General features: G+C 58.3%; 1 protein-coding gene across 2 annotated transcripts in view; it reads right to left on the bottom strand.

Moving 5' to 3' along the window:
• Positions 1–10,797, bottom strand: part of NOTCH1 (notch receptor 1) — a 43,556-nt gene extending 32,759 nt beyond the window's left edge. For both annotated transcript variants that reach the window (XM_075054735.1, XM_075054736.1), the window contains exons 1-2: positions 10,566–10,797; positions 8,752–8,833 (exon numbers count right to left, since the gene is read on the bottom strand). In XM_075054735.1, the coding sequence (XP_074910836.1) occupies positions 8,752–8,833; positions 10,566–10,623 (140 nt within the window). In that variant the 5' untranslated portion in view covers positions 10,624–10,797. The remainder of the gene's footprint in view (positions 1–8,751; positions 8,834–10,565) is intronic.
• Between the last annotated feature and the right edge of the window lie 3,416 nt (positions 10,798–14,213).

Raw genomic sequence — 14,213 nt, 5'->3', positions numbered from 1 at the left:
TCTTCTTTTCCTCCACGGTGCTGCCCAGCAGCTATGGAATTTGAGAGCACCCACTGCAACTGCTCCCTGTTTTGATTTTTCATGGGTAAATATTATCCCCTAAAAATGTTTTATTCTTTAAGCCAGCAGAAAGAGATAGTCAGAATTTGGGGGAGATGAGGAATTTCCACTTCCCCAGGCCACCTGCCAGCCCAGCACTGCTGGTGCCCATGGCCACTCTCCCTTCCCCATCCCTTTTCAGATAAATGCCCATTTTCACCCGCTCTGGATACAGCGCTGCCTGTGCAGGGCAAATTCACGCTGCCTTGCTCCTGGGAACTCTGGCACGCACGCAGTGCCAGTGTCATCATCTCACTAAGCGATGATGAACTCTCTTATTTTTTTTCCTTTTCCCTCTCAAACCAAGTTTTGGCTAAACACCGCGCTGCCTGAGAACCAAATATGGAAAACTCCCACCCGGGACACGCGTGACCCCACCATTCCGCTCTTCTAATCCTGAACATAAAACCCGAGATTAGGATCTGAACAGCCACCAAGAGTTTAAACAAGCTATATTTAGCTCTGATATTTATAAACAGGAGGAGAGAGGGGGTTTGCAGAGCACACGGGTACCCCTGCGGCACAAACCCTACCGAAAGCCAGAGCAATTTGCACCGGGGCTGTTTCGGTGAGACGGTGAGAGCGGGCAAAGATGGCAATGGCCGGACAGCGATGGATCCAGCTCCCCCCAAACTCATGAAACTGCTGGTTTCTCTTTGCCAGCAAAGCAAAGCTCCCGAAAATAGTTACTAGCAACAAAAACCTCGCCCCCTTGGAAACCATGGCCAGAGGGATGTAAAGCACCTCCAAGCCAACGGGTATCCGCTCCTGGGATCTGTATCCCGGGATTTCTGTTGCTGCCGAGTTTAACCAAGGAAACGGCGAGGGAGGGAGGGAAGACTCTGCCTCCGACACCTTTTGCCGGCAGAAATCCTTGTGTCAACATGACGCCCTCGCCGAGGGAGCGGGGACAATGGTGGCGGCTCTGCCCTCCGGCCGCAGCCCGCATTCCTGCCCCCCTCCCCTGGAAACCCCCCTTTTGTGGGGAGCAGCAGGCCCTGTGAAAGGGCCGTCTGTCGCCCTGCCTTTTGACTTGGAGGTCTGTGTCTAACATTTTAATAGGGGCTGGGGGCCGGGGAGAGCCTCCCCCCACCTCCTCCTGGGCCGCTCCCCCACGGGGTCACTCTCCCAGCCCTCGCCGAAGCCGACGGGCAGCGGGCGCGATGGCGGGAGCCGACGGCACTGCATATCCCGCTGTCGGACAGCCACATTCCTCCACCTGCCCCGAGAGGAGCTATTCGACGGGTTAAGTGGCCGTGAGTGCCCTCGGGAGGGTCTTTTTCTGATCCCCCTCCCACCCTGCGCAAGGATGCACTGGCAGGGCGGGAGCGCTGGGGACGTGCTCTCCTCCACAGCTGCTCCTCGGCAGCAGATAATTTCCATCTTAAAATAAACCACTGCACGCTCAGAGACACTCAGCCCCCAAGGCAGCGATGCCAGCGGGGAGCGTAAGGTCCTCAGGGTCCCCATCGCCCCGCTGATGCCCGCTCTCTTGGCACGGGGACACGGGACAGAGCAGCCGACAAAGTGAAGACCCTCCTTTGGTTGCTGCTCGTGGGGACAGTCGTGGTGGACACAGGTAGCGTCACATCTCACCTGGAGCCACAGAGGAAGATGAGGAGGAATCGGCAGCAGGAGGCAAGGCTCAGCCCTGCAGCCCCAGCCCTCGCAACAGCCTGGGACTGATCCTGCACAGGTCCAAGAAAAGCCTGGCATCGCCCCTCTCAGCTACACTGACTTTAGATCAAGCCCAAAGCAACAGAGTCCCCAGCCCATCGGTGGCCATCGGTGCTTCTCCCAGCCCACCACCACATGGCCGCTTGCCTGCAGCGTGCCCCTTCTATTAAGTAAGGGCAACGTTATAGCATCATTAAAACTTAATAAATCCATTTCCCATATAAATACCATTAAATTCAGATTTGGGGGAAGGGAATTAGGGTGAAAACTTGTTAAAAGAAAATGACTTCTGCGCAAATAAATTTTTGCAACTTGACTGAGCATGAAAGTTTCCCATTAAAATGCGACTCTGCTCCCTTTGCTGGAAATGTGCAAGAGCCTAATAACCAGGGCCTAAACATTAACTGTTTAACTGACTTTTCCAATATTAACTCCAGACTGCCGTGGGGGAAGGGGAGGACGTGATGGGTGAAAGCTTAAAGTAGATATTAATTACTGCTGTGCGAGGGAAGCACACCCAGAGCGCGCACGGTTCACATCTCACCGGCATCATGCTCCCAACAGCCCTGTAGAGACACAGATGTGGGACATCACCGGCCGTGAGCACAGCACAAACCCTGCTGCACGTGGGGCAGTGGGCAGGATGCTGCCCCATCAGTTGGACTAGATGATCATTGTAGGTCCCTTCCAACTGAAAATATTCTATTCTATTCTATTCTATTCTATTCTATGGCAGAGCTCCCCATATGGCCCAGCCAAACGTCTTCCCCCTGTCCCTCACACACGCTTTAGTTGTGGTCCTCATCCTGCACCTCTCACACCAAGCACTGCATTTACCAGTGGGCACCTCCATCACCTAATTCACCTCCGCAAGCCAGGATGCGCCTGGCAGGTTGTGCTGCTCCATCTCGCACCAAGCCAGGTTTTGATGTTCGGATAAGCAAACAGCACATGGAGGGAAACTGAGGCACCAAGCAAACCTCTCTTGATGTATGTGGAAACCCCGACACCGTCCCGTACCGCAGACCCCTGCCCGTGGGACACTCGCCAATGCGGCGAGGTGAGACACAGTGACCCGATGTGCCAGACACGCGCTAGAGCTGTAGACGGAGGCACTGCAACGGGTCCAGGCACTGCCGTGCACCGAGGAAGGCAGAGTCCAGACAAGGGTACGCAAGTCTGAGCGGGCACCGTCACACCTCATCCTGACGGCCAGCTGGAAGCAGCGCCGAGCTGCTCTACCAGCGAGACTGGGATGACGAAGTAAAGACTGGGGTGAGCCCAGGTGGGCATCTCTAACTGTCCTGGGGGTCTCCGAGCAGGCAGATGGGATCTGCCGTGGTCTGGCGTCACTAAGACCTAGCGGGGCGCTGCAAAGACTTGCCAACATCCCATGCCATAGATGTGCAAAGAGAGTTGTGTTATTAAGTCCAACTGGGGCTTCCTCAGCCCTTCAGAGCCCCGGCTCTGCAACCCTGACCAGACCCTGCTGACGACAGCGGTGCCAAAGCAGGGCCCTGACCCTCACACGTCTTTGCTCCTGCTCCCGCATGCCTCTATGTTCAGCTTCCCAAGAAGCAAAAAAGCAACGTCCCCCCTCAACACCGGAGTAGCATTCCTGTGCTTATTCCAGATCTTGGGCCAACGCGAGCAGCTGCAGTTTTAACCCAGACCAAAGTGCAGGCACAGCCCTGGGCTGGTGAACGCCCAGCACGACATCCACGGCTCGCAGTCCTCAGGATGGTGCTAACACTGACCTGCTGCCACCGATACCTCTTGAGGCCAACCCCAAGGAGCCCAGTACCGCAGGATGGAGCCCTTCCATGGACCGATGGACTGGGAAAGCTGGGATGCCTCCTCCCCGCAGCAAATCCAGGCTCATGAGGGCACCATGCGGAAAGGCAGTGTCAGGGACTTGTGGGATTTCGGCACAGCCGCTGGGCTGGGTGGCTGGAGCACCATCCTTCCAGGCACTGGGGAGCAGCGCCGTGGGCCAAGGGCATGTAATGAGATGAAAACACCATTCGGAAAGCATCTGGAATCACCCCAAACCATCACCTCTCTGGCCTGATGATCTTTCTAACCCTGGCCCCCAAAGCAAAGAGCTGCAGGAGGTCAGCCCAAGACCAGTTTGGGGAGCGGTGAGGGAGCAGCCCAAGTGCCCGGTGGTGCTGCCCCACGCCAGGCGGCAGCAGAAGCCGGGCAGTCCTCGGGGATGGCTGGACACGAAGCAACAAATCTGAAGCCCCGCACAGAGCAGGGGAACCCCGAACACCTTTTTGACCCCTGCGATGGAGGCAGGACTCAACCAAGACCCCATTGCAGGTCTGCTTTCCCGGTGGGGGTTAAGTTATATCTCAGAGGCTCTTCCACTCTGCAGCCCCAACAACACACATGGTCTAAAACCTTCACCTGGAGTTTGGCAACACGTTAACCACAGAGAAGCCTCCGTCCAGATCCAGAGCTTACCAGCTCTCAGTAACTGCACCCCGAGGCTATTCCCTCGTTAAACACACTGATGCTCTATAAATTTCACATTCCACTCATGTACACAGGCCGTTACCATTTGGGACACCTACCAACATGAGCAAAACGAGGGTCACCACACCTCCAGGCCTGGAAAGAGTAGGTTAATTTCCAAACAATGTTATTTTAAAACTTGCTAACTGCCTCCTGATTATGTTATCCAAGCTCTTAATTGGTGAATAGCTTGGTTTTGCAGTGACTTATACGTGTGTCCCTCATGTTACATACAATAAACCGTAACAGCCTTGGAGGTGAGACCAGGGTATGCAGCATCACCTGGAATGAATGGATGTATCATGGCTTCCAGCAGGTAGGAAGACAGCGAGTCAGGTGGTTGAGATGGAACAGATTTTGGTGGAATAAAATACACCCCATACAACAAAGCAAGTGGCCTCCAGAAGCTGTCCATGGAGCAGAGCCCCATGCACTGTGTCACACCGCAGGATCACACATTTAACAGCTGCAAGTACCCAGAGGGGAATAGACCCTCTGATCTCAGGTGATGATGGCCACCGCGAATACCTCATCCCCTCTGCATCCTGGGGAGCAAATTCATCTCAGCAGGCATCACCCCATCTCTCCTGCTCCTCTCCATGCTGCCGGTACTGCTGAGGGACCTACTGAGATACCTTCTCTTGAACGTGACCCGTGCTAGCCCCTGCCCAAACGCAGTACAACCCTCTGGCCATCACGAGTATCCAAGCCATGAGAAAAATCAAGCAAAAAACCTCAGCTCAACCAATAAAATCCCGAGGCAAGTTAGCAGGAGTCAGTGGGACCACCTGAGACAACTGATAACCATCAAGACGCCTTGCAGAGAGGAGAGATGTAAACAGAGATTCTTCTAGAAAAGAGCCCAAAATCCCACTGCTGTCCCAGTGACCTCACCAGCTGGGCTTCTCAGCTAAGTTTCTCTTCTACTGGAATCTGCAACAGGTGACGCTTTTGTATTTTTAATCTCCCCTCTTACCCATTTCCACCTTGTTCTTTCCGAGAATGAGATCAGACTCGAAAGAGCCATCAAGAGTTCTCAACATGGCTGAATCACCGCTCGTCTACTTCTTTAAGAGCTTCCTCTGGTTGATTGTTCAACACTCCACCCTCTTCCTCTCCAGCACGGAGACTGCATTTTTTCTTTGTTATTATTTCATGGAAATAACGTTGGGTTAAAGCACATGAGAAAAACCAAACCAGAAGAAAACTTCCGCCCTTTACAATGAGATAACAATGACTGAGCAGTTGAATAACTTAAAGGGTACAGAGAGCTGCAAGGCTCAGATCACTCCTCTGTCTTCCTGGTTGTCTCCTGAAAGAGTTTTGAGCTAAAATAATCATTTCTTCCCACTACGGTCCCCCTCTGAATATTTCTTCCAATGTTTCTGGCCCACTGCCCGTGGAAGCTGGTGGTGGCAACGGGCACCAGCTCAGGAGCCATTGCCCCGGCTGAACTACAACGCCGCGCTGATTCATAAACAGAGGAAGTACTTTAGCAAACTGACTTTTCCCCCTTTTCAGCGCAAGCCTAGTGATTAATTTAACTTATTCTTTTCCTTTGCCGTCTCCTTTGCTTCTCTGGGCAAGAGTATGACAACCCAGACGCAGCTCCTCTGACTTTAATGGTGAAAGGCTGGTGGAGTGGGGTTTGAAACTCAGCCCTCTTTCATGCCATCTGCTTTTAACTAGCAGAGCAAGGGAGGTCCTGGGAATAAACGTCACGTGGCACAGCAATCTAAAATCAGCCCTACTCATTTGCAGGGATGCCAGTCAAAACTACGGTTATCCAACAGTCTAATTAGGAGCTATCACTAGAAGTCAAAACGACCTTTTGGAAAACCTTCTCATTTTGCATGGGAAAATGCCTTAATCAAAGGCGAGTGCCTTTTCTGGAAAGCCACAGCTCCCCAGCGCCGTGAAACCACACGTCAAACACCGCAGCAGCCACCGTCTGCAGGCCGGACCTTTTAAAGCTCCAGATCTGGTGCAAGTGCCATGCGTGGGACAGAAACACCCCGCATCTTCAGCTGGGGTCCATGCAAGATGCACGAAACTCTGCTGCTGCTTTTCCAGCACTGAAAGACCCGACTACCCCTGCCAAGATGGAAAGCAGCTCCAAAGGCGGCTTAATTAGGCCGCTTCTGTCGCGAGCCCTCCAGCCGATCAAATGCTCAGTCCTCTCCATTCAATTAAAGCCCTGCATGCCCCGGACTGCCTGGCAAAGGGACAAGCAAGATAAGGTACCTGGAGTTTTACAAACTATCGCTGTAAAATAATAAAGGCAGAGAAAGCTCCTCGTCTCGCACCGGCGATTCCCTTTCCGTAACAGGGCTGATAACCCGGTTTTGGAGTTATCAGAGTCGTCTTCATGTAACCCAACTAGCTCTCTCCCGCCACAAACGCTGGGACACTTGTCCGCTGGAGTAGCGTCTCCCTCGTATGCTATTTATTTCACTCCACTTTCTAATTGGATTTGTGGGGGCAGCACAATGGGGCTTTATGGCCAAACTTTGTTAAGTGCCAGGCCGAGCGGAGATGTGGCCAGCAGCCAAAATGGTGCATTTCACGCAGGCGCCAAAGGGCAGTGCCAAGCTTTTCTGCGTCTGGTATCTGTGTTCTTGGCTCTGCTTTGTTTAAGAAGCTTGGAAGCAAAACTCCTCGTAAAGAGATATTCAAACAAGTGAAAAACCAGGATTTTGCAAGCTGCTATCAGATACCTTGGAAAGTTGCACCTCCTCCAGTCTGGCAGTACCTCTAATATCTGCCCCCATCGCCCATGGAGCGTACCCTGCACGGGACAAGTGCTTTTAACACACTGAGAGCACACACCTTGGTTTCCTGCAAAAATAACTCGCACACACTTGCGAAGCCATCCTGGCGTCTGCAGCCAAGAGAGAGGCGGTTATTCACAGCTAGCAACGAAGAAGTTCTTTAAAGTTAACTTTTTCTCTTAAAAAAAACCCACCCCAAGCCTACTTTGGAGGCTTCTCCTCCAAACAGAGCTCGCACGCATCAGATCTAATTAGATTCCATCACCATCTGCACATGAAATGTAAATCAGGAGTTGCAGAGACTTAAGAAAAAAAGGGAAGAATGACCACAAGGAAAAGGAGGGGTGTAAGGTTGGGGAGGGGGTGGAGGGTTGGGCATTCTGGGAAGCCATACATGATTAGTCACACAGCATTAATCTGCCTCCCTTAACAATAGCTGCCGAATTTCGACCGAATCCCAGCTGTCGCTCTTTGAATGAAAGAAAACAAGATTTAGAGCGTCAAGCGTTGGTAAGGGCTTCTGTGCAAAAAAAAGTGGCGTGCATTCATTAGTGGCTCACAAAGGGACCCAGCCTTTGTCCATTAAATTGCTCATGTGCCTGATTGATTTGCTGATTTATTTGCACCAAAGGGTTGGGGGGCTCAGCTCAGAGAAGGGGGCGGGAGGTGCCCGGCTACTGGGCAGAGTAACGGCACCCAGGCGGATTTGCAAAAAAGCAACACACATTGTCAAGGGAAACTGCCATTCAACAGGTTGGGATTGGAAATGCCTTCAGGTTCCTCCGCCGAGGACTTCCTATTTGGAAATTTGGGGTGGGTGGGAACGTCTCCCCGCCTGCTCTCAGCTCGGGCCACGTTCAACAGGCAGAGGGGAAATCTGGCCGGAAAACAGAGCCTTGCCCATTCACATTTCTTTTATGGAATAGTTTTAAAAAGGGAGCTGGAGTCTTATTCATTTCTCTTGGTTATTGTTCCCTGGGAGCCTGGAGTGAATCGGCCATCGCTGCGGTGGGTCGGTTGGTCCTTCAAAGAGTCCCAACGCTTTACACATCCGTTTCCCCACAATTGCCTTGGAGAAAGCTCCTGCCCGGGTGCCAGGTCCCGCCAAGAACGCCGGGCTGGACCGCAGCTTGGCACCGGCGCCGGCAGGGCTGCGGGAGGAGGTGGCCCTTCTCCCCCGCCTGCGCTGGGTGATGCCTCGCGGACGCATGGACATCAACGGGGCAGCTCCAGCATCCAGAGCCACGCCATGAAATCTCTCTGGAATGTTTATTGGAGATGTACTGGACACTGCACCGTGAACTGCCAGGGTGCAAGGGACTGAAAGGCAACGCTTCGGAGCCAGGAGGGAATAGCTGGAAGACAGACAGACAGCCTCCCTCCCTGCCCAGCGGTCCAACGAGCGCCGCGGGCTGGCCCTACCTCCTGCTCCATCAGCAGGGCAGTCTGCATAGGTTAACACCAGCAAAACATGGCCCTTTGCCCATGTTTTTCCACCCAGCTAGGAACAAAGCCCAATCCTGCCAAACTCGCAGCGACTCCTACACAAGCAGGTTATTCTTGCCACTCAAGGAAAGAAAACGCATCTTGCCCTATTAAATCCAGAGCCTTCAAAGCTAAGTCAACATGCATGTCAATACTTTGGTCGGGGGAGATGAAAATCCTCTGGCTCCTCCATACTTACTGGCACACCTCCGTCCCGTTGAGAAAAGTTTCACACTTGCCCCCGTTGAGGCAGGATTCGGCAAGCTGCGTGCACCGTAAACCTGCAAACAGAAGGAAAGCGTTAGCCATAGCGCAGGTCGTGGCGGGGGGGGGGAGGCTGCATCCCCTAGCATCACCCGGACCGGGGACAGGCTCGCCGAGACCCCCAGAGCACCCTGCCCCTGCGCAGCCTGGTGAGATGGGGGCTGCAGCACCCGGCGGCCCCCACCCACAGGGTGATGGAAGCGGGCAGGGACTGCGCGGCCCCAGCACTGAGAGGTTCACCTAAAAATAAGCTCGGGGTGGGCTTGAGGGTAGGCTCTGCCTTCTCCGCCAGTGGGAGGACTGACAGAGAGAAACCCCAGATCAGGCCCTTGAGTGACAAATGCCATTTGGGAAAAACCATCTGCCCGAGGGCCCATTAGCTACCATTAACTCGGTAACGAAATGAGTCGCCCGTCACAACTTGCTATGAGTAAAGGTTTCATTGTCTGGCCCTCAGAGCCAAATTCTGCAGAGTTACCACAGCAACTTGCTGAAAGTACCAGAATCGCTTCCGATTTCCACCCCGGCTCGCTCTTCCCCTTCTCTGCCCTCCTCGCTCTTCACGATAACCGGTTCTGCGACACGCGTGTGCAGCCAAAACAGTTTCACATTGAGTGACTACAGCTTCGCACCGCCACCGCCAGAACCAAACTTCTCCGCTGAGCCCCACGCACCCCGGGGACACCCCGCTGCGCTTGGGGCTCCGTCCCCAGCCCCGACATGTCCCACGGGGGAATGGAGTGGGGTGCTGGGGACCACACCGGCTGGGCCCAACTTTCCCCAAACTTTCCCTCCGAGGGGGCCGGGTGCCAGGCACGGTTCTCAGCCCGGGCTGGCCCGGTGCGGAGCGGGGTGAAGGCAGCCCTGCTGCCTTCCCTTCTTCCCAAAATCCTCCCAGGACACTCCTGCTCTGGAGGAGGCTGCTGGCTCGGTCCCGGGACGGGATGAGACGGGACGGGACGGGATGGGATGGGGGGGCATCGCAGGGCCCCGGCCCCCCCCGGGGCGGGCTGCTCCCCGCTCCGCCCCGCACCTCCGACCACTTTTAGGGCTCTTTTCCCCGGCGCCCACCGGTCGCCCCCCCCGACTCTCGCCCAGCAATTCGCGGCGGAGGAGCCGGACCCGCCCCGGGGCCGGGGCCGGCGCCGGGGAAGGAGCTTGTGGGGGGGGGGGGGGGTGTAGAAAACCGAGGGGGACCCGGCTGACTTTCAAGAAACAGGAAACCGAGAAAAATTTGCAAAACGGTCAAAAGCTCTCGCGGAACAGCAAGGCAGAAGCGCGGCCGCCCTGAGCCCCCCTCCGCCGGGACGAGCCCGTTCCCGAGCTCCGGTCCCCCCACCCCCACCCCCGGCTCCCCGCCGTCCCGAGCTCCGGTTCCCCCCCGACGGCACCGAGCGCCTTTCCTCCGCCGCACCCCCCGGTCCCGAGCTCCGTTTCCCGGCGGCTCCGACCTCCGGTCCCCCCCCCGCCCCCCCCACCTCCGGGCCACCCAACTCCGTCCCCGTCCCCCCCGGTTCCGTCCCCGGTTTCTCCCCCGTTGGCGGCGCCGAGCTCCGGTCCCCCCCCCCAGGAGCTGAGCCCGGTCCCCGGGCATCCCGCGGTACCGAGTCCCGCTTCCCACGGGGGGGGACCCCCCCACCGCTCCGGTGCCCAGCCGCGACCGGGACCCACGCCGCTCGCCGTCCAGCTTCCCCACCGGGAACAGAAGCGGCGGCGGGGTCCGGGCCCCCCCAGCCCGGCGGCCCTCACCTCGCGTCAGGGCGGGCAGTAAAAGCACCAGGAGGCCGGGCGCCAGGAGCCGCTCCATCCCGCTCTTCTCTCACCGCTCACAGCCTCATAGATCCGCGGGGGGCTCGGCCGAAGCCGGTACCGGTACCGGTATAACCCGGTAAGGCGCTGCCCCACCGGGAACCGCCCCCCCCCCCCTTCAAGACACACACCGCTCCCCAGCTCCGAGAGAAGCGACTCCGAGCGCCGGCGCCTCCCGTGGCTGCTCAGCCCCGGCGGGCCGGGCCGGGCCGGGCGGGAGGGCGGGCGGGCGGAGGGGGGGGCGGGACGGCGCGGGGCGGGACGCCGCTCCACTCCACTCCACGGCACGGCACGGGATGGGACGGGACGGGACGGGACGGGACGGGACGCTCCTCCCCGCCCAGCCCGCGGGGCCGCCGCTGGGAACCCCCTTCCCGCCACCGGGGGTCCCTGCGTGGGATGGGAGGGGGGCTGCGGGGTCCGCGCAGCCCCCACGGGCAGCCCCAGGGCGGCTCTCCCCAGGCGGCCACCGGACACGCCGCGGTGCAGCCCCCCCCGTGTAGTTCCCGCAAAGCAGCGGTGCAGCCCCCTCTGTCCCCCCCCCCCCGCAGCTCCAGCACAGCCCTCCCGTGCAGCCCCCGCAGAGACCCAGCGCAGTCCCGGACACTTCCATGCAGCCCCCCACAAGCAGCCCCCACACGGTCCCAGTGCAGCCCCCACATAGTCCCAGTGCAGCCCCCAGACATCCCCAGTGCAGCCCCAGACACCTCCAGTTCAGCCCCCCAGCCCTGGTGCAGCCCCCCCCCATGCACACCCTGCATCACCCCAGTGCAGTTCCCCACCACGGTCCCAGTGCAGCCCCAGTACAGCCCCCTCCCAGCACTGGTGTAGCCCCCTTAACCAACCTCAGTGCAGCCCCCCCGGCCCCTGCACAGCCACAGGGACACAGCCCCGGTGGGCTGCAGCCCTTGCTCGGGGACCACAGGAGGACCCAGGCCCACAGCGTGTCCTTGCAGGGGCCCTGGGCACACAAACCATGGGGACACACGGGAACGGGGTGGCTGCAAATTACTGGTTGCACTGGGGGACCAGGGCTTGGGCTGAGAATTCCCTGGGGGTCACAGGAGAGCTGGGTACAGGGGAGCACAGGGTGGGATTCACCCTCAGACCTGCACCACGACACAGGTGTGCGCAGGTACGCCGAGCCACTTCCCACCCGCCTTCGCCGTACGTGCAGGCAGCTGCCCGCGGAGCTGGGGTCGGATGTTATTTGTTTTGTGCTGTGAACTAATGAACTCGCAGGCAGAGCCCTGGCCAGCCCGATGCACCGCATCAACAAATAAACAAATAAATTAGGAGGAGCAGGGAAGCCAAACCCGGGAGGCAGCCCGACAACCCCCAGATGTGCGCAGGCTTCCCGTGTGCGCAGCGCTGCCTGTGGGTCCCTGCGCCCTCATCCCCAGATGTCCCCAGAGCCCCCCTCCAGCCCCCAGCCCTCACTGTGCCGACGTCGAGCCTGGCACACCGAGCTGCCCCAGAGCCTGTGGGATGGGAGCGTGGAGACGTCCCACCCGAAACCCAGCCAGACCCTGAGCCCAAGGACGGGCTTAAGCACTTAAACTCCTGTTTGTCGGTATCACCCGAGAGCTGTGCCGGCAGAGGGGTGCTCAGCGGCTGTACCCACGGAGCACTGCCACCAGAAATGGCCCGTGTGAGGGTGTTAATGCGTGATGCTTCTTCATGGGGTTGTGGGAGCCAAACCCACTCAGCGAGGCTCACTGCGACACCGGTCCCTTGCGTCACGCCACGGCAGCCTGGTGTCTGCCACCGCAGCGCTGTGCCTCCAAAGGCGGGGGGCAAAAGCTCGGAGCACAGAGAATTTGGGGTACTAACTGCCCCAGGGATAGGGGCACCTAAATCCCATGGGGGTCCCCCTGAGCCCCTCCGAGCTGTGGCTGTTGGAGACCATCGGATGGCTCCTTTACAGCTCTCAGATATGGAGACGTGCTGCCGGCCTTTGGCTGAAAGCTTGGGAAAGAGGAAGAGGAGCGAGGGTCGGCAACGGGTTAGTGGAAGGAGGTGACACCGTTGTCATCTGTGTGTCTCATCACAGGGCACCTCTCCACCAGCCCCCCCCCCGGGCTCATCCCGTCCCATGCCAGGCCCGGTGTTATCCCACTGCTTCCTGTTGTAAATTATTTCCAGAGCAAGTGTGAAACAATTAAACAAACCGAAGGGCAGAGTCTGCTCGTCAGATCAAAGGAGCGAGCCCTGCAGCGGTACCTCGCTGCCGCGCTCTCCCCTCCTTCCCTGCTCCTCCTGCATTCGTCACTTTGGGCTCTAAAGCAGTGCCCTGATCCGGGCTGGGCAGTCGGGGCTCCGAGCGGAGCATGGTGCCGCTTGGGGTTTGGCTCCCCCCGAAACCTTAAAGCATCCCAGGGAGATGCCGCTTGCCTCGCTCCGTCGCGGCAGAGCAGGGGCCAGGCCGGGCCATCGGCGCGTTTTAAGAGCAAATAACAGATGCCAAAGGACTCAAGGCTGCAAGGCCTCTTCACCGTCATTTTCTACCCTTGGCAGGGAAGCAGATGCCCCCCCCCCCCGGTTTTATCCTCCCTGCAGACACGAGTAGGACAGCAGCAGCTGGGCAGCAGGATGCGGCCCCTGCCTCTGCCCTGGCTGAGCAACGTCCCTGTGCCACCACGACCATACGACACCTTCAGCCTCAGCCGGAGGCAAGGCAGCTGCGAGGGCAGCCTGAGGCTTCCACCGCTCGGGCTTCCTTGGAGATGATGCCTTCTGCTCTCTTTCTCCATCTTCTCCCTTTCTCCCTCCCCATAAGGGCCCGGGGAGCATCTCAGCTCTACCTGCCTGGAAATACCGGCCGTAGCTTTGCCCGGGCTTGTTCTCCACGTGCAGAAAGCACCGTGCATTCAGCTTAGCTGCGCTCAAGGGCTTGCTCCCCCAAAACTTGAGGTAGCTCCTCCAGCCCCGCCAGACCATCATGGCCATGCCTGGGCACACGGGGCCGTCGGGGTCCCCGCCGTGCCCACACCGTCTGGGGACGGATGCGGCGGCAGGACCGGCTGGTGGAGACACCCAGCCCTGCCTGCTGTGCCGGCACTGCCGCGGCGGGCGCTGCCGGATAACCGGGTGTCCCTGGTACCGGCTGCTCTTGGGGTGCTGGACACCCATGAGCCTGGGGCCGAAAGAGCACGCGGGAAGCCGTAGGCGAGCCCTGGCCCCGGCTTTCCTCTGCGGTGGGGAGGGTCTGCGAGCGGCGGCCGGGGGCAAGGCTGCGGATAAACGCAAACATCCGTACGTGCAGCCGTGCGGCCATGCCGCCTCGCCCCCTGAACACGAAAGGTCGAATACATCTATTTCTTGCCGTCACCCCGGGGTCGCCGTGACCCCACGGCAGTGGGGGGGCTCTGCACCGGGGAAGGCTTTGCCGCGGGGGGAGGTAAAAGGCTCCTCTGTGGTTTCGCACGGGCAGGACGGGGGCACGAGCATCTCGGCGCGAAGATGACTCCTTCAGCCAGGTGCTGGCGTGAGATGCCCTGCTTTAACCTGGTGCCACCCTTCCTCTGGTACAGGGGGGATCTGGTGCAAGATCCTCGCAGGGAACATCCTCGAGTTTCCTTTTCCCAA

This window comes from Buteo buteo, chromosome 23 (genome assembly GCF_964188355.1).
Source record: "Buteo buteo chromosome 23, bButBut1.hap1.1, whole genome shotgun sequence".
Lineage (NCBI taxonomy): Eukaryota > Metazoa > Chordata > Aves > Accipitriformes > Accipitridae > Buteo > Buteo buteo.
The sequence above is the reverse complement of the archived record's forward strand: the minus strand, read 5'-3'. Positions and strand labels throughout refer to the sequence as shown.